The sequence below is a fragment of the Borostomias antarcticus genome, assembly GCF_949987555.1.
Source record: "Borostomias antarcticus genome assembly, chromosome: 20".
In the NCBI taxonomy this organism is placed as follows: Eukaryota; Metazoa; Chordata; class Actinopteri; order Stomiiformes; family Stomiidae; genus Borostomias; species Borostomias antarcticus.
In genome coordinates, this window is record NC_140253.1 from 10,183,064 (window position 1) to 10,207,914 (window position 24,851).

A 24,851-nucleotide genomic window follows, 5' to 3' on the forward strand; every position below is an offset into this window, starting at 1 on the left:
CTCCTGGGGCATGGCAGCTACAGCACAGCTCAGTAGAGAGAGAGAGAGAGAGAGAGAGAGAGAGAGAGAGAGAGAGAGAGAGAGAGAGAGAGAGAGAGAGACCAACCAGGGGAGTTAACAGCACTGTACTGAAATGATGGATTTCATGCATACCTAGCCAGAGAGAGAGAGAGTGAGAGAGTGTGTGTGTGTGTGTGTGTGTGTATGAGAGAGAGAGAGAGAGAGAGAGGAGACTGGGAGACACAAAGAGAAGAAAGGGAGTGAGTGTGTGATAGATAGAGAGAGAGAGAGAGAGAGAGAGAGAGAGAGAGAGAGACAGAGAGAGACAGAGAGAGAGAGAGAGAACATAGCAGAGCATATGCAGACCAAAGTGGCTTGCCATTTGCATTATACATACAAAGTGTTATGGTGGGGAAACTGCAAGTGAAAGTGACTACAATGCTGAGAGGGAGTGAGGGAGAGGAGAGAGAGAGAGAGAGAGAAAGAGAGACAGAGAGAGAGAGAGAGCGGCAGAAGGAAAATAAAATTCCAGGAACAGAGGAAGATTAGACAGAAAGAGGCATTTGGGAGCTCAGGAAACCTTAGAAAATGAATATGGCACATCCCTCACTAGAACGTCAAACGTTTTTCACAGATACTACTTGAAAATACACACTGAAGAGGAGCTTCACTGTCCAGCCATGATAAACACCGTTCTCACGAGCAGACCGTGGTTTCAGTTGGCCGGTGCTGGCGTCGCCCTGCGGCACGTTGCGAAAGCGGGCGGAGTCATGGCGAGCAGTTGGGCTACAACCACCACGGGACCCCATCGACGCCAGGCGTGACCGACCGTGAGCTCTGCTGGGCGCCCACTCTCCCCTCATCTCCCGCCCAACGCCCCTCCGAACGGTAGCATACATTCAGTCAGCGTAGTGACCGTTGGCTACGGTCTGGTTTAATCAAGAGGGGTGTTTGGACGCAACGGACTGAGTGCAACAGGAAACGGGGCCTGGGACGTCCGGGGGACCAGCATGCACTGCGCTAGGCTTCCCCTACAGGTAGCAACATATGGTCCTGCTACAGTAGACTTGGTATTCCTGGAACACCACTAGGCTGCTGTAGTAGTAGGCTATATAATTACTATGTGCTCAGTTCAATCCATAAACCTATCCTGGCACTCGGAGGGACCTGGGCGTGGCTACTCTTCTTATTCAGCTAATAATAACAGCCCTGTTGGGTTGTGACCGGGCGGAGAGCACTGTTTTTGGTGGAGTGTGTGAGTGAGTGATTCTGTTAGTAAGCAGGATTGTGCAAAAACGACTGGACCAATTTTCATGTAAATCAGTGGAGGGGTGTAGCATGGCCCAGAAAGAACCCGTTGCATTTTGGAGCGGATCCGAATCACGGGGCGGATCCACAAATTAAAACACTTTGAGCGAAGCCAGCTCCCTGTGTGGGGGGCGCTAGAGACACGGGGTTTGGCAAGGCAACAAACTCTGGTGGATGAGTTTGATATATGAACATTAAATTGATTGATTTGATGGAAAACAATACCTCTCATGCATTTAGTAATGGTGTCTACATCTCACATGTTGTTGGAGTAGGAATGGCTGTATCACTCCCATCTACAATCATGATCTTGCACTTTCTGCAGAGTACTTTCAGAGTAGTTGAAAACTAGAAAAGCCGGATCCACTGTCATTCAACAACTGTATACTGACGACATTCATCATGTTTAATTTTGCCATGTAAAGTTTCACTCTGCCTGGCCTTGGTGTGGGGCTTTTCCTGCAGAGGCTGTGGTAGATGAACTTCAATAATCCCCCCCGGGAACTTCCAGGTATGACTGCTTATCAATGAAAACCTGCTTAGAGCTTGGCTACATGCATCATGGGCGGAGGTATGCGCTCACGGACTAGCTTTTCTAGTTTGTAATTAAATCAAATCAAAAACACGGACTTCCTACTCATAGATCTGCTTGAGAATTGACATCCTCCTAATTATGGGATAGATTAGTATGGACATGAACTGGTCTCAAAAGCTACACGTCCACGCATCAGTTCATGTGTGGGTCAGAGAACCTGACCGCTGAACCAGCCAGCAGACGGGCCGTGGAAAAAGAGGCTGCACGCGATCCATGCCGAGCACGGCTCTATCGACCACGTCCTCTATCAAGCCCCAGCTGCGCTGGAGATCATATTAGAATACTTTTACAGATGGTTTGGGGATTGACAGGACACAGAAAAAGAAGTAGTTTAGACTACCCTGTATTTGTTGTCGTTTACATCTAATAGCGGTCTAAAACCATAAAATATAGGCCTACCTCCTCTGCGCGTGGGTTCAGTAGAGTTGGGTTTCTTTCCTCTCCAGACGGGATTTCGTTGCCTAAACTTAAACGTAGCTTTCCCCTATTAAACATTTCTTGAAAACATAATAATTATTGGGCTACCAAGAAAATAAACCAAGATTTAGCCTAGGCGAGGCGACTACACTCTCCTGGAAATGGTCTCGTGGTGCTGGCTGTTTCGCGGGCCTCTGCTTCTGAATCACACACCTGATAACTAATGAAACATTTAGACTACTGTTACATTCCTGTTCAGTGATCAACAAAACATGGAGTTCATTGACTCTATTCCGAAAAACATCTGGGAATCACTCTTTTTTTTCCTTTTCTTTCTTTTTTTTTGCAATAAAACGAATATATTGCAGTTAAAACAAAAAATGTAAATTGTCGAAATTCCCCCATGCAGGTGTGTTGTTCACTTGTGCGATATTGTGGGGCTTTTCTTTAGTCTGTTAGGCTATGGGACGAATCTGTTTCTACAGTCGTCACATACTTTTATATACTGTGGCGCCCTCTGGCGCTAAAATACATTTAAGACAACCCGACAGATGCAGGAATATTTAACAAGATAAAAGGTACTACAGGTTATTCTTTTTCATCAATTACACATTTTATTAATTCATAGTCGAAGTGGGAAAACATTTATTGATTTATAGAAAATGTACTTTTGGTAAACACTGAGAAAGCAGCGGCTATATTTTTATGATTGGTTTTCTGGATGTCTTTCTGCAAATATAGAAAAAAAAGTGCACCGTATACAGTTGCTGCTTATGACAATCAAATGGTAACACAGTTTGACAACCAAACTGTCTGGACCCAACTGTTTTTTTCAAAGGAAGTAGGCTAAACTTAGGATTTGAATGTCAAACGATACCCTATTCGTGTAGCCTCGTAGTGTACTTCATCATTGATTACCACAGCTCTGCTCTAAAATAGCACACTATAGGGAAAGGGGCTAGAGACATACATGAATAGCCTTTTCACACAGCTACATGTAATTTAAAACACATGTTTAAAGATACTCAATAGACGCCAAACCAGTGTCTATCTGAATCTTAGACTAGCTCAATCTCGCTCGGCTAGGGAATGTGCCAATAAAATGATAACACCAGCTGCCTGAGTGTTTGGAATTTCCCTCCAATCCTAACAAAAGCAGAGAAAAATGTGGAGAGTTTCCAGTGCAGCTGCCCTCACATTTCAACAAGTTCTGTTGAAAACAAAAACCTTGTTTGTTAGTTTTTTCTTTACACAGCGGAACACAACAGAACACGAATTGCAAAGCTGTGACCAAATCCGAACGCCGCCATCGGCATCCTAACTATTGCGATTCTGAAATGTGAATGTCCTTACCTGGCGAGCGTGAACCAATGCTTCTAACCTGAATCTAGAACGTTCCTCATTCTAACTCTAGGCTGGAAGGGGGGGGGGGTCATCGGGGTTAGGTTAAAGGCTGCTAGACGTTCCGTAGGAGCCAGGTGGGAGCGGAGCTGCGTGATTGGCTGAAGTAGTTCCACCACCAAGGCTTCTCCTGCCTCTCCAGCCCGTCCTCGCTCAGCTCCACCTGGGTGTAGCGCTGGAACTGGTTGTAGGGGTCGAAGCGCTCCCACGTTTCGCTGGAGGGGAAGAAGTGGTCGTCCAGGTCGGGCTCCACAGGGACCTGGGGGGGGCGGAGAGAGAGAGAGAGAGAGTGGGAGAGAGAGAGAGAGAGAGAGGGAGAGAGAGAGAGAGAGTGTGTGGGTGTGTGTATGATAAAGATAAGATGAACTTTAATAATCAAGGGAGGGCAAGACAGGATAGAAAAGGTACAGAATAAATCAAGAATCAAATATACATAACATTAGTACATACAATACAACCATAACCGTAAAATAGGTGAAGCATGTGTAGGAAATATAAATATTAAATAAACTATTTTTAAAAAGGATGAAAGGGGAGAGGAGAAGTTTACATTGCATGAACCTATATCCTTATGGAATCTAAAGAAAGTATAGGACAAATTGTCTCACAATATTAAGTGCTTTCTAAATAAAATGACCGATGATGATGATGATGATGATTATTATTACAATTTCCAAGACGATGAGAGAAAACGACCATAGACTAAACAGTACCTTTTTGAGCGCAAAGTCGACGCGCCCCGCCTTGTCCATGTGGTGCGGCAGGTGGATCCTCTTGATGACCTTGGAGTAGCCTTTGGCCGTGGCCGTCAGGATGTGTGTCCCCGCGTTCAGCAGACGCCAGTAGTCACCGTCCTCCGCTGGGGCCGGGGAGGGATGGAGGGAGAGAGGGAGAGAGGAAGTGGTGGAGGTAGAGAGGGAGGGATGGAGGGAGAGAGGGAGTGGTGGAGGTAGAGAGGGAGGGATGGAGGGAGAGAGGAAGTGGTGGAGGTAGAGAGGGAGGGATGGAGGGAGAGAGGGAGTGGTGGAGGTAGAGAGGGAGGGATGGAGGGAGAGAGGGAGTGGTTGAGGCAGGGAGGGAGGGATGGAGGGAGAGAGGGAGGGATGGAGTGAGAGAGGGAGTGGTGGAGATAGAGAGGGAGGGATGGAGGGAGAGGGAGTGGTGGAGGTAGAGAGGGAGGGATGGAGGGAGAGAGGGAGTGGTGGAGGGAGAGAGGGAGGGATGGAGGGAGAGAGGGAATGGTGGAGGTAGAGAGGGAGTGGTGGAGGCAGAGAGGGAGGGATGGAGGGAGAGAGGGAGTGGTGGAGGTAGAGAGTGAGGGATGGAGGGAGAGAGGGAGTGGTGGAGGCAGGGAGGGAGGGATGGAGGGAGAGAGGGAGTGGTGGAGGTAGAGAGGGAGGGATGGAGGGAGAGAGGGAGTGGTGGAGGCAGGGAGGGAGGGATGGAGGGAGAGAGGGAGGGAGAGAGGGAGGGATGGAGGGAGAGAGGGAGTGGTGGAGGTAGAGAGGGAGGGATGGAGGGAGAGAGGGAGAGAGGGAGGGAGAGAGGGAGGGATGGAGGGAGAGAGGGAGTGGTGGAGGTAGAGAGGGAGGGATGGAGGGAGAGAGGGAGGGAGAGAGGGAGGGATGGAGGGAGAGAGGGAGTGGTGGAGGTAGAGAGGGAGGGATGGAGGGAGAGAGGGAGGGAGAGAGGGAGGGATGGAGGGAGAGAGGGAGTGGTGGAGGTAGAGAGGGAGGAATGGAGGGAGAGAGGGAGTGGTGGAGGTAGAGAGGGAGGGATGGAGGGAGAGAGGGAGGGGTGGAGGTAGAGAGGGAGGGATGGAGGGAGAGAGGGAGTGGTGGAGGGAGAGAGGGAGGGATGGAGGGAGAGGGAGTGGTGGAGGTAGAGAGGGAGGGATGGAGGGAGAGAGGGAGTGGTGGAGGTAGAGAGGGAGGGATGGAGGGAGAGAGGGAGTGGTGGAGGTAGAGAGGGAGGGATGGAGGGAGAGAGGCAGTGGTGGAGGTAGAGAGGGAGGGATGGAGGGAGAGAGGGAGTGGTGGAGGTAGAGAGGGAGGGATGGAGGGAGAGAGGGAGTGGTGGAGGCAGAGAGGGAGGGATGGAGGGAGAGAGGAGGAGGGAGGGATGGAGGGAGAGAGGGAGTGGTGGAGGTAGAGAGGGAGGGATGGAGGGAGAGAGGAGGAGGGAGGGGGGAGAGAGAGGGAAGACAGCGGGAGGGAAGAGAGGAAGGGAGAGAGAGAGAGAGGAAGGAAAATAGAGAGATAACTGTTCATCCTTGGGCAAACCGCTGCTATTTGCTGGAGACTTGATAACTTGCGAGCCCCCTGAGAACGCACTGTCACTGCCCAGTACCATACCAGTGGTGATGTCATGTCTGATTCCTCTAACAGAGATTGTGGCTCCCTTTATGCCGTTTCCATTCTCATCTTTCACCACTCCTTTTATCCCTCTGTGGACCTGGAATAACGGTTATGGAAAGGGAATAAAACAGTTTAATTAGAGAATACTGAGTCAAAATAATCCAAATATTTTAGTCGACGACTCGATAACAGAAGTGAAAGATTTCAAATTCTCGGGGGAAAAATCAAAACGCTGTCAAGTTCCATTTGCGCCGTCGCATCTACACGACCACCGACTGGCACAAAATGTCCGCCAGTCGCAGCGAGAGTTTCTCAGTGCTGTGTGTAGGTGAGGTGCACCCACCGACTCCATGAAACTGAACAGGGCTTCCTTGTTGCGGAGCCACTCCGGGTAAAGATCCACCTCCGAGGGGAACTTGTCACAGCCCAGCTCCACCGTGATCTCAAAACAGTTGGTGTGGAGGTAGTTGAAATCGGACATACCTAACGGGGGAGAGGGAGGCGGGGAACACGTCAACATGTATATATCAGACACCCCAAGAGCAGGACCAGAGAGCGACACAGAGGTGCGTTTGATTCGCTGTCCGGTATCTCACCCCCGGCGAAGCTGTACCACTGGGCTCCGTTGATGATACCCCCGGTCCGGTGGAAGGAGGCCCCGCAGCGCTCGGTGTTGTTGTCGGCCATGCTGGCGTGGGCGTCGGCATAGGTACGGGCCAGATGCTTAAACGCCTGCACGCGGGAGAGGGAGGGGAGGAGAAAGAATAAAGCAGGAAGTTTATTCACCATGTGTATGTAAGTGCGGGTACAGCAGGCACAGTTGTTGCAATCGCTTGTCGCTGCAGTATCTTATCAGTGCTAATCAGTTCCTGGAGGGGGGGAGATGTGGAGGTAAGGAGGTAAGGTATTTTGGTCTCTCTCTCTCTCCTCTCTTTCTCTCTCTCTCTCTGGTGTTCTACCTCTACCTGTTCGTCGGGGGTGGGGGAGAACATGCGCTCCTCCATCGCGTGCCGGGAGAAGTCGAAGGGGTAGGAGACCACCAGCTCCCCCCCATGGAGGCTGGCCGACTGGACGAAGGGCAGGGAGCGGATCCACTTCATCACCCCATAGGTCTCTGGCGCCACCTAGGGCTCAGGAGGAAGAATGGCTTAACAATGAATAAAAACTCATCATATCCTCACCTTCAAAATAATGGCCTGGTCATGTTTTCAAGTTTTAAAAAAAAACACAAAAACAAAATGGCCTCAAGGGGGTCATGGGTCAACATATAGGCAAGGTTGACATAGGTCATTATACTACCGGTGTAGAAACAGTGATCTTTGCAGTTGAGGATGTAGTCAATTATACCAGAGCTGTCCAGCATCATGAAAAGATGACTCAGGTAAAAAAAGACACAAAAAAAAGACTTTTGGCCATTATTTTAAGAAGGTGACTATATACAGTAATACAGACTGGATTAATAACAGATACATGTATGTCTCTAGGGCCACCTAAACCATAAAATAGGAAAGGAATCATGTAAAAAACAGTTAAGAAAAGTTGATTCGCCAATATCCTATATTGTAAACAAAGAATAAATAAAAGAAACAAAAACAAAGGGAAAAGCTCCGCCTCCTGGCCGTACCTTCCCGAACCAGTAGGCGTCGGGGATGGCGATGTGGTCGGCGCGGTAGAGCCTGCTCCTGCGGTTGCGGTAGAGCACGGAGGTGAGGTCAGGGAAGTTGCGGTTCAGGTCGATGTTCTGGCCGTTGGCCCGGCCGCTGGTCCAGCCGTTCAGCACGTGACCCTGAACAGTGGTTCAAAACACGACCGCGACCGTCAGGAGTGAAGCATTGTGGGTAACAAAATGGATGGAATTCACTAATAGTATGATAATGATGATGTTGATGATGGTGGTGATGATGGCGGAGATACAGGTGAGTCATGTGATTGGAAGGTAAGTGATGAAGGGGTTGTACGAGTAGGAGAATGTGATTGAATTAAACATGTGTCTATTCGATCAGAGCTGAGGAAAGACCTGGGGGTCTCGGTGAGTTCGTTCCTATTCATCACATTACCAGCATCGATTTCAGACCTGTCACAGCTGGACAGACCTGGAATGTTTGAAACTGAGATTTGAAACTGGGTAAAACGATACTGAGCAGAATAGGTTTTTTTTGGGTTCTTTTGTGCTGTTTTGAGTTAATACTGTTCGCTGCTCGTGAGCTGATGGTTGAACCCCACGTGCTTCCCGAGGTGAGAGATGGCGGAGGAAAACAGATTCTGACAACGTGGGAGAGGGTACGTTCTTCATTGTACAATCAGCCAACCAAATAAATCAATTCATCGTTGACTGGGCCGATATTTCCCAGACTGCTCAGATATCCTCAGGGAAATCGGAAGGGGTTTTTAGTTCAGATTTTATCCAAGAGAGGTTTTAGTTTTCCACTACATTGATCATTGTCATCTATTCTCCCATCTGAAGAGATTTGGTTGTAATCATTTGAAAAATGAAATCTATGTTGTATTTTAGGAATTACTAATAACAGCCACATACTGTACTATCACTTATGCCTCAGGCTCGCAACCTGTACAACAAAACAGTGCATTGAGATAGGCAGATGAGGTCAAAGTTCATGTCGATCAAATGTCTATCAGGATAAAGATATTGTTGCGTTATGTTATGGAAGGACACATGCATTTGACATAAAAGCTTTTATATGAAGAGATACATATACATAATATACATGTATATTCAAAAGCCTTTTAAAAGCTTTTACATTTTGCAAAGCTTTAATAGTAAGAGCAATGTGGTTAGATGATAGTGATGTCAAAGCAGGCTTGCCGAAGTGGATCTCACTGCTATGTTATTGTGATTTAAACTCCTATAGACATTGGTGACGCCAACATGAACCAGGTTCAACTGCTGTCTATATGCAGAGACTTGTCAGACAGTGTGATAAGTGATAAGTCTTGAGGCATTAGTGACGGTATAGGCATTTTGATGAGGTTCTCCCATTGTTTTAAGTCTGTTTGGGTTTTAATTACTTTTATTATTTTTATTAAAGGAAGAATATTATCAAGGATATATGGAATAAATCAATACTGTAAAGACGAAACAGGCTCAGAAATCCCTCGTTACTTGACGGTACAGAACACAGCTTACCCACTGCCAGCTGAAGAAGTACATTTCCTGTTTTCAATAGCTGTTTCTTTGAAAATCAGAAATGAAATGGGGTCAAGAGATAAGGATTGTTGTTGCCTCATTGGATGAGGCCCTTGTCACTCACTCTCTGGTAGTGGGTGGCGCTGGCATGGACCAGAGAGCACAGGCGACGGATAGGTTAAAAGGGGGCGGGGCCTTCAATAGTTGGTTACTTGTCCTTGTTGACTGAACTAGGATCAGCTTCAAATTGTCATTTTCAACCATGGGTGTATTCAGTTGGCATAAAGTTGTGGAACAAACAGAACCATTATCTTATTTTCATATTTCTGCACTTTGGGGATCTGATTCTAATTCTCACATCCCCAAATCCATGTACTGTATCTCTTTTGGTATATCTCTTTTCAATCTAGCTTTTTCCTTTACACTTAAAAATAATGATTGAAAAAGTTGAGTATGAACCAAACATTATGCCAACAATAAAAATCAATACATTCCAAACAGCAATAAAAGAGCTACCAATCCAACTGATCCTAGAACAGCTATCAAGGACACTCAGCATTGACGTAAAAGATAGAGGCAGCCCTCCCCAACGACTGGTCCAGAATCAGACCTCCTCCATGCACTACCTTAGTACAACCAACCTGAGGGCCTGATCCTAGATCTGCCGTTAGGGAATCAACCTCTACCTCAAAACTGAGACCTGGGTCAAATACTTAGATCACACTAGATACTAATAGACTAAATTAGTCTTTTCAACAGGTTAAAGCTTCTGAAAGTGTCTGTGGTGTGTTTGTTTTATATCATATTCATCACTTCTAGGACGATCCCATTGGTTTTAGTGAATGGGGTAAAATAAATCAAAAGCACCCAAAGTAGCTACAATAATAAACTGACCCAGGTCTGCCTCAAAACAAAAAGAGCACCGAACCACCAAACCCCCCCTCGGCAACAGCGTTTAACCCCCGGCCTCCCAGAATGGCGGCGATCGACGGTCGGTCAGTCGGTCGGTCGGTCATAGCGACAGTATTTACTTCCTGGTTGCTGTAGCCGGTGGCTTCCGGGTCATTGTTATCCTCTACCTCAGAGGCGGCCAGCTCGTACCCGTCCGGGTTCATGGAGGCCAGGATGTGGATCCGGGTGGAGTTGACCAGCGCCTGGACCCGCTGGTTCCCCAGCAGGTACTCGGAGCACAGGTACTGGGACAGGTAGAGGAGCAGCTGGCGGCCCAGGACCTCGTTGCCGTGCATGTTGCCCACCAGCTTGATCTCGGGTTCGACTGGTGAGATTGGGGGGGCGGCGTGAATAAAATATAACGGAGGGATAGAGGAGAAGAGAGGGGGAGAGGAAGGCGGACAGGACGGAGGGAGCGAGGATAGAAGGGAAGTGGTTGCAAAAAAAAATAATTGGGGGAGTTGGGTTGAGAGGGAGGTTGGAGACGCCATGAAGAAAGGATGGAGGGAGAAGAGGGAGGAGAGGGGGGAGGACAAGACGGACGGTCGGGAGGAAAAGGAAACGGACCGAAACTGACACTCACCTCCAGTGAGAGGTCCAAAACACACACACTGAAAAACTCACGCAGCTCGTGCTGGCCGGGGTTGTTGGAGAACTCGATGACCAGCAGGTCCCGCCCCTCGGTGCTGCGGCCGATGCTGTACACCTGAGAGATCTGGCTGCACTTGGCGGCCGTCCTCTTCAGCAGGCCGTACATCTGGGCGTTGGAGTGGTAGATGAACTGGATGATGGTGGACGGCTCGTCTGGAGAGATGTGGGCCAGGGCCAGGTCCTGTCTGGCTGGAGGGAGGGAGGGAGAGGTAGAGAGGGGAGAGGTAGGGATGGAGGGAGAGGTAGAGAGGGGGGAGGGAGGGAGGGATAGAGGGAGAGGTAGAGAGAGGGGAGGGAGGGAGGGATGGAGGGAGAGGTAGAGAGAGGGGAGGGAGGGATGGAGGGGGTGGGAGGGATGGGAGGGAGGGAGAGGTAGAGAGGGGGAGGGAGGGATGGAGGGAGAGGTGAGAGGGGGAGGGAGGAAGGGATGGAGGGAGAGGTAGAGAGGGGGAGGGAGGAAGGGATGGAGGGAGAGGTAGAGAGGGGGGAGGGAGGAAGGGATGGAGGGAGAGGTAGAGAGAGAGGAGGGAGGGAGGGATGGAGGGAGAGGTAGAGAGAGGGGAGGGAGGGATGGAGGGAGAGGTGGAGGGGTGAAGGAGAGGTGGAGAAGGGGTAGGGAGGGATGAGGGGGAGGTAAGGATGAGGGAGGGGTGGAGAGGGGGGAGGGAGGGAGGGAATGGGGAGGGAGGGAGAGAGAGGGAAGGGGGAGAGGGAGAGGAATGGAGGGAGACAGGGTGAAACTACAGATAAGTTACCTGAACCATAGCAAGAGAACGTAGGTAAACAACAGCTTGGTCAGGGCACTGGATAATAAAAACAACAGAGTCACACAATACTTCATGACACCGCCCATCACCGGACGCCAAATAAAACGACCGGGAGAGTCCGGCCGTGACACCTACCTCTCAGCGTGGCCAGGGGGTCGTGGCACCCCTCCTGGTCGCCGGCGAAGAAGCGGTCGCAGTCCAGGAAGTAGGGCCAGGCCATCTCGATGCCCTCGAAGGCGTGGCCACATGCCCGGCGCAGCGCCTCGCACGAGCTGCGGCAGGGCTTGACCAGCCGGTCGCCCTGGCAACGGGGCGCGAGCACGGAGCAGCCCAGGAGGCGGATGTCAGGCGAACACTCGCCGTTCAGCAGGCCGTGGATGACGCAGAGGAGGAGGTACTCGGCGCCTGACTCCGCCTCCTGGAGCGTGCGGTGGCCCAGGATGTTGGGGAACATGGTCCTGGAACGTGATCGCGCGAGTGAACCGGTCAAACTTTATTTTGATGCTGTTATTTGTTTTTTTGACCAGTGTATTTTGTTGAAGAGTGCTTCTCAGACACGTGAATGGACCTACGGTAAATCTCCAGGGTCAGAGGGGAGGATGACTGTGTTTGAGCTTGTTTTTGTTTTTCAGAGGAGGAGGTGGATGAAACTGAGGCAAATAAAAATGTCCTTAAAAAACTGAGGGGAAACAAATGTACTTTTATTTTTTAAGCCACCCACCTGGAGTAGTCCATGTCTTTGCAGTATTGCAGGCTAATATCTGTACATGTGGCTACAGGAGAAAAAGAGAACAAATTCATACTGAATTTATGAAAAACACATTTTCAGCCTAATCTATTCTGTCTCAAACGAACTGTTCTGACAGATAGAATGTCATACGTGGCGGTTCTCGAGAGTTCTTGATCTCTCTTTCGGTGCTGTATTTTAGCGTGACGTTTCTTGGCTGTCCTCACGAGACTTCTCAGACAGCTTCGTAAATCTCAAGACACGCGAGTCTGAGTCACAGCAAGAAGCAACAAGCCTCTGCTTCTCCAGCTATAGCGCACGTCTCTGCTTTCTTTTTCCGTCTGTCTCCACGTCTGTCTTTCTGTCTGTATGTCTCTCTCTGTCTGTCCGACTGTCTGTATGTGTCTCTCTCGCTGTCTTTCTGTCTGTATCTCTGTATTTCTCTCTGTATATCAGTATTATGTATGTATGTATGTATGTATGTATGTATGTATGTATGTATGTATGTATGCATGTATTAGGGGTGTAACAATACACTAATCTCACGATACGATACACGATATTGGGTTGACGATAACAATATGATATGATACACGATATTGGGTTGACGATAACAATACGATACGATACACTAAGGGCAGGTGTGAAGTGTTGTAGCGCTGCTGTTCACACCAATAATGCATTTCTCCACATTTCTACTCCAATACACTTTGTGAATTTAGAGCTTAACTGTTATAATATCATGGATAGGCCTAGAGACAAAAGATGTGTTTGTTACCAGCGTTGTGTAGCCAGCGTTCACTGATATACAATAAACATATCACAATATTGTTTTCACCTTAACGATACGTATTGTGACGTTTCTGTATCGCGATATATTGTGACACGATATATTGTTACACCCCTAGTATGTATGTATGTATGTATGTATGTATGTATGTGTGTGTGTGTGTGTATGTGTGTGTGTGTGTGTGTGTGTATGTATGTATGTATGTATGTATGTATGTATGTATGTATGTCAGTCTCTCTCTTTCTCTCTCTGAGATAAGACATTGTGGAGGCATGTTGTGTCTTGCTGTAACTGTTGGTATTTGAAACAGTTTGCTGATATGTTGACTGACCCCGGCTGGGGTCCCGACCTAAGTAGGAATCTGTGGACATCATGACAGGACAGCTCTGATCCCACCAGCTGATACAGCTGTAGCCATTCACAAACAGTACTGTGCAGGTATGATACCTGTTTCTACAGAAGCTGTAGGCTGAGTTACCTTGGGTAAATACTCTCTCTAAACCAAAACATGTGTGAGCAGCCATGGGTTTTAGACTACAATACAATAGGTTGATGGATTTTATTTTCTATTTTACAGTAAATGATTTGACACGTTTGTGAAAAATATACCACCTACATTTCTCTGCTTCTCGTCCACTGTTGCTGCATCTTCCTGTAATAAACAGAGAAACAACAGCAGCAGCAACAAAAACAATTTGAGACAATTGCGTATGACCTGTATGTAGGCTATAGTCCATAATACCGCTCTCGGTCTACCGCTAGAGGGCAGCAGAGTCAAGGATGATATTGTTGAGAGAACGTCGGTGATTCGACCGACAGATATGTTGAGTTATCAATAGGGATATGACTGAATTGAAGATTATCGATATGCCTATTATTATTGCCGTTGTAGATGGATCCATCTGTTTGGATATTTTTTTTTAAACAAGACAGTAGGCTACTCCAGCTGGATCCATCTACATGAAAACAGTTAAATCCATTTCAAAATACAAGCACAGTTTAGGCAGATTGCCATGTGTTAATTATATATGCATCGATTTAATTAAATCTGTTACTCGTGCATGCCAGGAAATAGCCTAAACATTTCCAGTGGGCGACCTAACGAAATACTTCACCCAGAAGTTCGTCTCCTGGCTCACAGAATCGCGGAGGGGCACACCAACTTGTCGCCAGGATCTGTAAAAGTGCGAAAGCTGCAAAACTCCTTTTGTTTCCAGTGTCCATAGTGATGTGGCAGCTGAATAGCAGCGGCCTACAGATAAACTAGGCTACTGTTCGAAGGTAATTGCCACCCACGGAAACGTCCTTCCTTTGTGCGCGCAGTTCATCCCTGAACCAAAAAAAGTGCAGACAGTCAGAATGCCGCAAATTACAACCCACTCACTCAACGATCATATTTCACTCAGGGTACGATTCCGACCGCCTGCGGGAGAGCACGAGAGGAACGTGGCCCCTTGTAGTTTATGTCTGCTGATTCCAACAGCCGAATCGCATTTTTATGGACACATTTGAGTCTTCACACACTGAATCACAAACGAAATAAGTTTTTATTTTTTTACATAGAAACATTGTACAAATAAATAACATTTAGGCCTATTTATGACATGTTTTCAGTAGCCTAGCCTATGTTGATCAGCTAGTGACGATGTTGAAAGGCCATGGTTTCGCTTTATAGCCTACATGAGAACACGTGACAATAACCCATAGATAACCAGATTAGGCTACATCCCAGATGTGCACCTCAAAGAGTTCTACAGAAGAGCGTCCACTCAGCCCCATAGACGTCTCCTCTTCTCGAATGTATTACCGGTATTACGGTAATTGGCGCATAATTACATTGGGCACACTGTAGGCTATAGCCAACTGCATGGTCATGTATACGGTAGGATACTGGCTCTACCATTAGGTCTGAAAATGTCTTATCATAATGCAGAGTTAGTGCGCTCATCCCGTTCGTGTCCAGCTCAGCTGTAGGCTACATCCAGCCCCCTGGCCTGGGATAGGCTTATACTGCAGTAGTGGTCCGTGGTACCGAAGGTGCTCGTGCTCTGGCCCGGGGAGGCGTACCACCGGCCCCTCCTCAGTACCCGGTTAGTGACGTTAACGAGGCTTTTCCAGTACTGCTGTCGCAGGAGGGAGTAGACGAAGGGGTCGCCCGCGGCCTTGCTGTAGGAGAGGACCTTGGCCGTGACGCCCCACAGGCGGTCGATGCGCACGTGCGGCAGCAGCTCCGTCAACCTGAGCGTTGGAACAACGAGTCATATGTGTCAAATATATAATTTGAGTTAAAATAATTTCTCATCATGTCATTCTATAATATAAAATATAGGCCTACCTAATATAATATAATGTAGCCTAATTATAATATAATCATATAGCCGAGACACTACAGCCTAAAGTCTAGATAGGCTACAGTAATATCTGGTAATAGAATAATCTGCATTGGTGTCGTTCAGCCAACACAACGCTTCACCATCACACGATTCTACAGGGTTGAAGTGTGCAGCAGCTAGTAGGCTACTACCGCACCTTGTTATAGCGTAGGGCGCGAAGCAGAGGAGGAAAGAACCGATGAAGATGCAGATCTTCTTAGTGGCCCGCTGCTTCCTCCTCTTCTGCTCCTCCAGGCACCTCTGTTTCACACTGCAATACGCACGACAGTCAACAATAATCAATAATGATTAGCCTATAAGAATTATTCATTATTATTAATAATAATTATGAGGGAGAGATGGAGGGAGAGAGAACGGGGTTGATGATGTTATAACCTCTTAGGTTGTGGAATAGATTGTTCCATTCAAAGTAATCGACTAGGTGTACCTTGGGTGAATGTCGACCAGTAACAGGAGAGTTTGCACCGTGATGACGTCGATCCTCTTGCAGTGGAAGCGCGCCACCCTGAGAACCTTCAGGTAGGTGAAGCACAGGACGAACAGGCAGAGCGCAAAGCTCGTAGCGTGGAACGCGGTGGTGAAAGCGGCGAACGCGGCAAACTCCTCCATGCCGCCGCTGCCGCTCTCACCTCCATCCAGGTGGATGGTGCACGACGCGTACGTGTCGCTGTAGCCTCCCCACGACATGAGCAGGGCGGTGAGGGAGAAGGCCAGAGAGTGCAGCCAGGAGTACCCCACCATCACTAAAGCGTCTCTGTAGCGCATTTTGCTGGTGTAACTGTGACGAGGTCCATTTTTGTACTACCTGTATGTGTTTTTCGCTGTGCTGTGACCGTTTGTTTACTCCCAACCCTGATGATTAGAGCTGGGCAAAGGGGGCGGCAACCATCGTCGGTGAGTGAGAGGACAATCAGGACTGAACCGGGAACACCTGTGTCTCACAGCCTGCTATAAAGAGCACACTGCCCCGGCAGAACGGGGGTTGTGTGGGGGACGGAAATCGGAGCGTGTGCTTGCCTGGAGGACTATCCCGGTGCTACGGCGGCGAAAGAGAAACGCGCACGTGAATTGACTGTCAGCTAACGTTACCTAGTCACCAGCTACAGCGCCGGAGCCGAGGAAGACTGCGGCGATCAGCGGGACCTGTGAGAGCGGTGGACCAGAGGGAGTTGCTGCAGACGTGAGCCGTCAGGGAACCGGAGCGAGAGAGTGCTGCTCGCTGGATAGCCTACCCCGATCAGCGGCCGGCCTGACTACGCCCCGATCCTGAACCAACCTGTGCTGGGGAGCGCGTCATACTACAGTGGAGTGTCGGTGTCCCGACATCCTCTCCGAAGTTAAGTAGGCTACTGTGCTCTGACCTGTTTAATTATTCGTATGGACATTAAGAACCGCCTTGCTATTTTAGTATTTTATAAGAGACATTTAGAAACAGCCCTGGCATTTTAGTAATAGCCTACATGGACATTGACTGGGCCTATTATTTTATATTTTGTGCGAATAAGTGTACCATACAGCCAGCCATTGACTTAAATCTTCGACTTTTTAATTGCCGCCTGGCTGGCCCGGCTATCTGTTTACCAAGTGGATATTGGATAATTTTGTGGATTAACCGAACACTCCTGGAAGACCCTGCCCTCTCAATTGGATTGCCGTAGTTGCTGTGATAGTTTTGTAGTGTTGGTTTGCCGTGGACACCCCCTAGTGGTTAAAGGACTCAGTGGTCCCCTTTTTTCGTGTGAGAACTGACACTTGTTTCCAATCCGCAGTATACGTGGCAGGGTGGAGCTCCACCAACCAGCTCTCCCGGTCCAGGAGGCCGTCGGGAGAAATCCCCTAAGACTATCGATCCAAGTCACCCTGGGCGGTGAAAACCTCCTTGTGCACAGTCCTACAGTATTGTAAAATAAGAATAAAACTTAACTCTGTTCATACTTTGCAACTGTTTCAGAATCTGCATACTCTGTTCAACCCTGAGATAAAGAACTATAAAGCCTGGTAATAGTGGAGTGCTAATACTCCCAGAAAGTATTTAGCTGGCGTTGTCGGAACCACCTTTGGATAGTCCACCTTGGGACATCCTTTTTTGGCGTTGTCGGCAGGATTCAGGCTTTGAACAGAGTACAGATTTGTAACATTGTGAATTCTGAACATGATGATGATGCCTGTATTCCCAGGTGCACCATGGGTGCCAAAATTCGGAGGAATAGACCAAACAGATTGGAAAAATTCAGAGGTATGGAAATACGAAGATTGGAAAGAGCAGCTAAAAGGGCTGGTTGGAATCGAGGGACAAACAGAGACTCAGAAAGTTAGTATGATTATGGGAGCACTGACTGGAGAGGCCAAAAGACAGATTAACATCCTAACTGCAGATGAGCGTAACACTGCAGCAAAGATTTTTACTGCTCTAGATGCCATTTATGCTGAAAAGTCTTCAGGTCCATTGCTCAGAGTACAATTCTATGGGTGCCGTCAAAGACCAGATGAACCTGTTAAGTCTTATGCCCTCAGGTTGAGAGAACTCCGCAGCCGGTTACAACGGCTTGATGAAGACGCAGCACCCACTGACGTACACATGAAAGAGCAGTTCATGCTTGGGCTGGAGGAGGGACCTCTGGCGCAGGCCATGAGGAGACATGCACGCCAGAACCCTGACGGAACCTTCAATGATCTCCAACGAGAAGCGTTCCTCCTGGACGAGGATGGACATGGACGTAAGTGGCCAGAGCTATCTTGTACAGCCATGGGGGGAACAAATAACGTGCGCTCTCACCCACAGAAAACCGACTGGAAAGCAGAAATCAAGCAGGAGATCCTTGCAGAGTTAAAGGATCAGCTGAAAGATTGGACACGTGACCTCCTAGAAGAGCTCCGGCCAAGAGGCCCACCTCAGCAGACTAACCACGCCACTTCGCGCCGCGCGCCTATGCGCCGCCAGGAAGTCCCTGCATCATCTAATAAATGGGCACCAGATGGTAGGCCGATCTGTAGGCGTTGTGACCAAGTAGGTCACATGGCCCGCTTCTGTGGAGACAGTCACACCCCCTCACATTTAAACTAGCATCCCCCACTTCTGAGGCTCGGGCGGTGGGGCTAGGACAAGAGGAGGAGGTACAAGGGCCATCGGTTATGTTAGTTGGGCAGTGCCCCCAGGTTGAGGTGGGAGTGGGTGTAGTCAAGTTGAAAGGGCTCTTAGACACAGGTTCCCAAATATCAATCATCAGTCATAGCCTTTTGAGCCAACACTTCCCAGAAAGCGAAGTTAGAGAACCCCCTGCTATGGTCAGAATAAAAGCGGCCAACAACCTCCATATCCCCTATCTAGGATATGTACAGCTAGATTTTGACATCGAGGGCCATCAGATCGGTCCGCGAGGGGTTTTTGTAGTAGAGGACAGATCAGCATCAGACCCCCTCATTATTGGTATGAACATCATACAGCCTTGCTGGGACGCTGTGTTCCGTAATTCGGAAGGGCCAGCCCGGTTGTTCTGTAAAAACCCCAAGTCCCAAAGTGCCTGGAACGCAGCATTTGCGACGTGTCGTAGGACTGGAGTGACGACAGATGATGGACACCATGGCTACGTCTGGGCAGCGCACCGCCACGGAGTGACTATCCCAGCCCGGAGTGAGGTGGTTGTCTGGGGACGGGCTGCAGCTGGCAGGCGGGACTATCATGGTCTGGTAGAAGCACTCCCTGAGCCAGGCGCCATTTCCGTGGCCCGGTCTGTAGCTGTGGTCAAGAATGGACGGGTCCCCGTCCGGATCCGCAACCTACACGACTTCCCTGTCTCCTTGGACCGTTACCAGAAGCTCGGTCAAGTGACTCAGGTCGATAGCCTGGATGTTTATGGTGTGCAGGATGTCTGCCTAGAACAGGAGGAGGAAGGTACAGTCAAGGTCAGTGTAGTGGATGTATGCATGGGGGAGGAGCCTGATCAAGCATTCCAGGTCCTTAAGCTGGCCGAGCGGCCGGACCTCACCCAAGATGAGCAGAGACAACTGGCTGCCCTGCTGCACAAATGGGAGAAGGCTTTCGCGGCCCACGAGGAAGATTTCGGAAGGACAGATGTGGTAAAACACTCTATCCCTACAGGCGAGGCACCGCCCATACGGGAACGCTTCCGACCATTACCCCCCTTGCTGTACCAGGATATGAGAACCCTGTTGGAAGGTATGTTGCAAAATGGTGTCATTACTGAAAGCTCCAGCCCATGGGCAGCACCCATAGTCATGGTAAAGAAGAAAGATGGCAGCTGGAGATTCTGTGTAGACTACAGAAAGTTGAACTCTGTTACACACAAAGATGCTTTCCCACTTCCCAGGATCGAGGAGACCCTGACCTCCATGACCCGCGCAGAATGGTTCTCCACGTTGGACCTGGCCAGCGGATACTGGCAAGTGGAGGTAGACCCGCAGGACCGTGAAAAAACTGCTTTTACCACCCCTGTAGGTCTGTACGAGTTTCAACGCATGCCATTTGGCCTCTGCAACGCGCCAGCCACTTTCCAACGCCTTATGCAACAATGCTTAAATGGCCAAATTACTGACTCCCTCCTAGTCTATTTAGATGACATTATTGTGTACTCCTCCGATTTTGCTACGCACTTAAAGCACTTAGAGGAGGTGTTTGAGCGTCTCTCGAAACATGGCTTGAAGCTACGCCCTGACAAATGCAAACTCTTCCATCGGCAGGTTAAATTCCTGGGGCATGTAGTCGACCGTGAAGGCGTGAAACCGGACCCCGAGAAGATAGCTGCTGTTGTCGATTGGCCAGCCCCTACCACTGCTAAGGAACTCAAGGCCTTCCTCGGCCTGGCCGGATATTACAGACGTTTCGTCCCTGGGTTTGCAAAAATTGCACGCCCCCTAAACTCACTCCTGGTAGGAGTGCCGAATGACAAGCGTCTGGGTTCTCATCGCATATCCTGGTCAGTAGAAGCTCAAACAGCATTTGATGCTCTAAAGAAAGTGCTAACAGAGGCCCCTATCCTAGCTTACGCAGACTTCTCACAGCCATTTACCCTCTACACAGACGCCAGTCACCATGGGCTGGGAGCAGTACTCGCCCAAGTGCAGGGGGGTAAAGAGAGGGTGGTTGCCTATGCGAGCCGCAGTTTGCATCCTACAGAGCAGAATGACGCCAACTATAGCTCCTTCAAGCTTGAACTCCTCGCACTAAAGTGGGCAGTTACCGAAAAGTTCAAAGATTATTTGACTGGTGCCAAGTTTGTTGTTTACACCGATAATAATCCTGTGGCCCATTTGCAGACGGCGAAACTGGGTGCAGTGGAACAACGCTGGGCAGCCCAACTGGCATCCTTTGACTTTGAGGTGAAATATCGTGCTGGCAGAGAAAATGTGAATGCGGATGCTTTGTCGCGATTCCCCACACCTAAACACCCCCCACAGCAACTCAGTCCTAGAGACGTAACCGCATCAGCTGTGGTGACCCACCAGGATGGCGCCCCAGAAGGCCGCATCGACTGGGAACAGGAACAAGTAGCTGACCCTGAGATCCGCACTGTGAGAAGGTATGTGGAACAAGGGCATTGCCCTACGGGCCGACAACAGGAGATACACACCACTGGGACAGCAAGGTTGTTGAAACAATTCAGGCGGCTCAGCCTACGGGATGGGGTTTTGTGTCGCCGATTCACTGACCCTAACACCTCAGAGCAATTGTTTCAGGTTGTGTGCCCAGGCCCCCGGCGTCAGATGGTATGGGAACAACACCACAAGTCTGCGGCACATGCTGGAGCGGGAAGGACGCTGCTGACGCTGAGGCGCCGGTTCTTCTGGGTAGGCATGGAGACACAGGTGCGCCAATTCCAAGCAGAGTGTGTTACATGCAGTTTGCAACGTGACAAGGTAGAACCACGAGCCCCCTTGAACCCAGTAACCGTTACCTTCCCCCTTGAGGTAGTCGCTCTTGACTTTCTAACACTCGGTCGACCAAACGACTACTATCAAAACATACTAGTGATGACTGATATGTTTACGCGTTACACATGGGCCGTAGCTACCCGCGATCAGACAGCCAGGACCACTGTACGAGCAATCTATTCTGAGATCGTGCGGCACTTTGGGTGCCCCGTCCGTTTTCATTCAGACCAGGGCCCCAATTTCGAGTCTGACTTGATGCAGCAGCTATGCGAGATGTATGGAGTCACTAAGAGCAGGACAACACCTTACCACCCTGCCGGGAATGGGCGTGTCGAACGCATGAACCAAACACTCCTTAACATGCTCCGTACCATGGGGGCCGAGAAACAGAGCCGCTGGCCAGAGTATTTATCCGAACTCCTACAGGCCTACAATAACACCGTACACAGTGCCACCGGCTTCGCGCCATCCTATCTGCTGCAGGGCCGACACCTCAGGCTCCCAGTAGATGTTGTGCTAGGGGTAGAACGGGAACAGCCAAGCAAGGGACTGACTGACTGGGTCGGAGACCATCACAGGAAGCTGACATATGCGTATGAGCTAGCACGTGGTAGGATGGACAAGGCGGCCGAGCGGAGTAAGAGCCGCTACGACCAAAGAGCCAACGCGACTCCATTGTTAGCTGGGGAACGGGTGTGGGTGCGTGACCGGGGCCGACGAGGGTTGGGAAAGCTACATGGGGTATGGGACCCCGAGCCCTATCGTGTCGTCGAAGCCAAGGGAAACACGGGCGTAGTGTACAAAGTACAGCCGGAGAGGGGTGGGAGGGAGAAAGTCCTCCACCGGAATGCCCTGAAACTGTGCACGGTTCCCCCCTCGCAGAGGCCACCAGTGACTCTGCCAGAGGACCCTGTGAGACCTGCGAGCCCTACGCTCTTATATATCCCCGTCCCTGTCCGACATGTACCCGCGCCTGACGCCAACCCTGACGCGGCCGCCGAGCCAAGGCGCGCAGTCCCTGTCCCTGTCCGACATGTACCCGCCAATGACTACAACCCTGACGCAGCCGCTGAGCCAAGGCGCTCAACCCGGCCAAATATAGGCATCCCACCACCCCGCTATAGACTCTGAATGGCAGAGACTGCCAACATTTCACAATGGGGAGATGTGACGAGGTCCATTTTTGTACTACCTGTATGTGTTTTTCGCTGTGCTGTGACCGTTTGTTTACTCCCAACCCTGATGATTAGAGCTGGGCAAAGGGGGCGGCAACCATCGTCGGTGAGTGAGAGGACAATCAGGACTGAACCGGGAACACCTGTGTCTCACAGCCTGCTATAAAGAGCACACTGCCCCGGCAGAACGGGGGTTGTGTGGGGGACGGAAATCGGAGCGTGTGCTTGCCTGGAGGACTATCCCGGTGCTACGGCGGCGAAAGAGAAACGCGCACGTGAATTGACTGTCAGCTAACGTTACCTAGTCACCAGCTACAGCGCCGGAGCCGAGGAAGACTGCGGCGATCAGCGGGACCTGTGAGAGCGGTGGACCAGAGGGAGTTGCTGCAGACGTGAGCCGTCAGGGAACCGGAGCGAGAGAGTGCTGCTCGCTGGATAGCCTACCCCGATCAGCGGCCGGCCTGACTACGCCCCGATCCTGAACCAACCTGTGCTGGGGAGCGCGTCATACTACAGTGGAGTGTCGGTGTCCCGACATCCTCTCCGAAGTTAAGTAGGCTACTGTGCTCTGACCTGTTTAATTATTCGTATGGACATTAAGAACCGCCTTGCTATTTTAGTATTTTATAAGAGACATTTAGAAACAGCCCTGGCATTTTAGTAATAGCCTACATGGACATTGACTGGGCCTATTATTTTATATTTTGTGCGAATAAGTGTACCATACAGCCAGCCATTGACTTAAATCGACTTTTTAATTGCCGCCTGGCTGGCCCGGCTATCTGTTTACCAAGTGGATATTGGATAATTTTGTGGATTAACCGAACACTCCTGGAAGACCCTGCCCTCTCAATTGGATTGCCGTAGTTGCTGTGATAGTTTTGTAGTGTTGGTTTGCCGTGGACACCCCCTAGTGGTTAAAGGACTCAGTGGTCCCCTTTTTTCGTGTGAGAACTGACACTTGTTTCCAATCCGCAGTATACGTGGCAGGGTGGAGCTCCACCAACCAGCTCTCCCGGTCCAGGAGGCCGTCGGGAGAAATCCCCTAAGACTATCGATCCAAGTCACCCTGGGCGGTGAAAACCTCCTTGTGCACAGTCCTACAGTATTGTAAAATAAGAATAAAACTTAACTCTGTTCATACTTTGCAACTGTTTCAGAATCTGCATACTCTGTTCAACCCTGAGATAAAGAACTATAAAGCCTGGTAATAGTGGAGTGCTAATACTCCCAGAAAGTATTTAGCTGGCGTTGTCGGAACCACCTTTGGATAGTCCACCTTGGGACATAACTGAGCGGGAAAACCACCGCTATCCACCTGTCGATGCCGAGCGCGGCCATGCTCAGCATCACGTTCGCCGTGAGAAAAGTGTCCGTGAAACTGAGTGCTCGACAGAAATAGTCCCCAAACGGGTTTTCGTTTGTGGCGAGCCCGAGAAAAGTGGCCGGCATGTGTATAATGGTGTTGAGGATGTTGGAGAAGGAGAGGTTGAGGATGAAGATTCCGGGCACCTGCGCGCGAATCTCTGCGCTCTGGGAGAAACATAGCAACACCAACAAGTTCGATAACAACGAGACAACTGCAATCACGACGATGAAGACTTCCAGTAGGATTTCCGTGACGTTCATCTCTCGAGTTTAAGTCACTGGTTACTTTGAGGACGTTGAATCGGTTCTTTCATGGTCTCATCTCGTGCGTACCGGGGCCGCTCACGGGCACCGACGGTCATGTTGCAGCGAGTCGACCACAGTCCCGGGAACTCGAGCTGGGTACTTTTAGATGGGCACGATACGAGAGAGCTGTCCAGTGTGCTGAAATGGAAGAGTCGCACGCTTCCCTCTCGCGATGGACCATTACGCACAGTTTACTCCATTATGGCCTAACTTTCTACCCGTTTTTCGGCTAGCGCCGTTGGCAATGGACTCATGTCCGCATCTAATTTTCCCCTACACTCCACTAACGTTCACTCCAGACTGAAAAGACGAAGTAAGCATGTCTTCACATGGCTAAGCGCTACGTTCCGTCCCAGTGATCATGCGCAAAGGGAACCCTCACTCCTCACGCTGTGAACTCCGTGGCGGTGCACGTGCCATGTGTAGCTCGCATGTGACGTTTTGCCACAGGGAAAAAAAAATTACATCAGATATGACTTGATCAGAGATCACGTTTTCATTGGAAACATCATCATTATTTAATTTGTCTTACGACTTACGACGGTGTCATTCTCATTGCAATCCGGTATCTTAATGCCATCCTTTTAACAGAAACAATATGCTGCATTTTA

General features: G+C 49.6%; 2 protein-coding genes across 2 annotated transcripts; both read right to left on the reverse strand.

Annotated features, from left to right (window-relative positions):
- Positions 1-3,776: 3,776 nt before the first annotated feature.
- cpz (carboxypeptidase Z) lies at positions 3,777-13,752 on the reverse strand (the record flags this gene model as incomplete). Its single annotated transcript, XM_084454283.1, has 12 exons — positions 13,726-13,752; positions 12,314-12,365; positions 11,728-12,050; positions 10,799-11,014; positions 10,255-10,499; positions 7,703-7,864; positions 7,044-7,202; positions 6,675-6,810; positions 6,422-6,561; positions 6,076-6,175; positions 4,435-4,580; positions 3,777-3,980 (listed from the first exon to the last, which is right to left on the reverse strand). The coding sequence occupies exons 2-12, from the start codon at positions 12,325-12,327 to the stop codon at positions 3,777-3,779; spliced, it is 1,845 nt and encodes a 614-aa protein (XP_084310409.1). The 5' UTR covers positions 12,328-12,365; positions 13,726-13,752.
- Positions 13,753-15,073: 1,321 nt separating this feature from the next.
- Positions 15,074-24,195, reverse strand: gpr78a (G protein-coupled receptor 78a; the record flags this gene model as incomplete). Its single annotated transcript, XM_084454664.1, has 4 exons — positions 15,074-15,347; positions 15,639-15,752; positions 15,930-16,280; positions 23,846-24,195. The coding sequence occupies 4 exons, from the start codon at positions 24,193-24,195 to the stop codon at positions 15,074-15,076; spliced, it is 1,089 nt and encodes a 362-aa protein (XP_084310790.1).
- Positions 24,196-24,851: the final 656 nt, after the last annotated feature.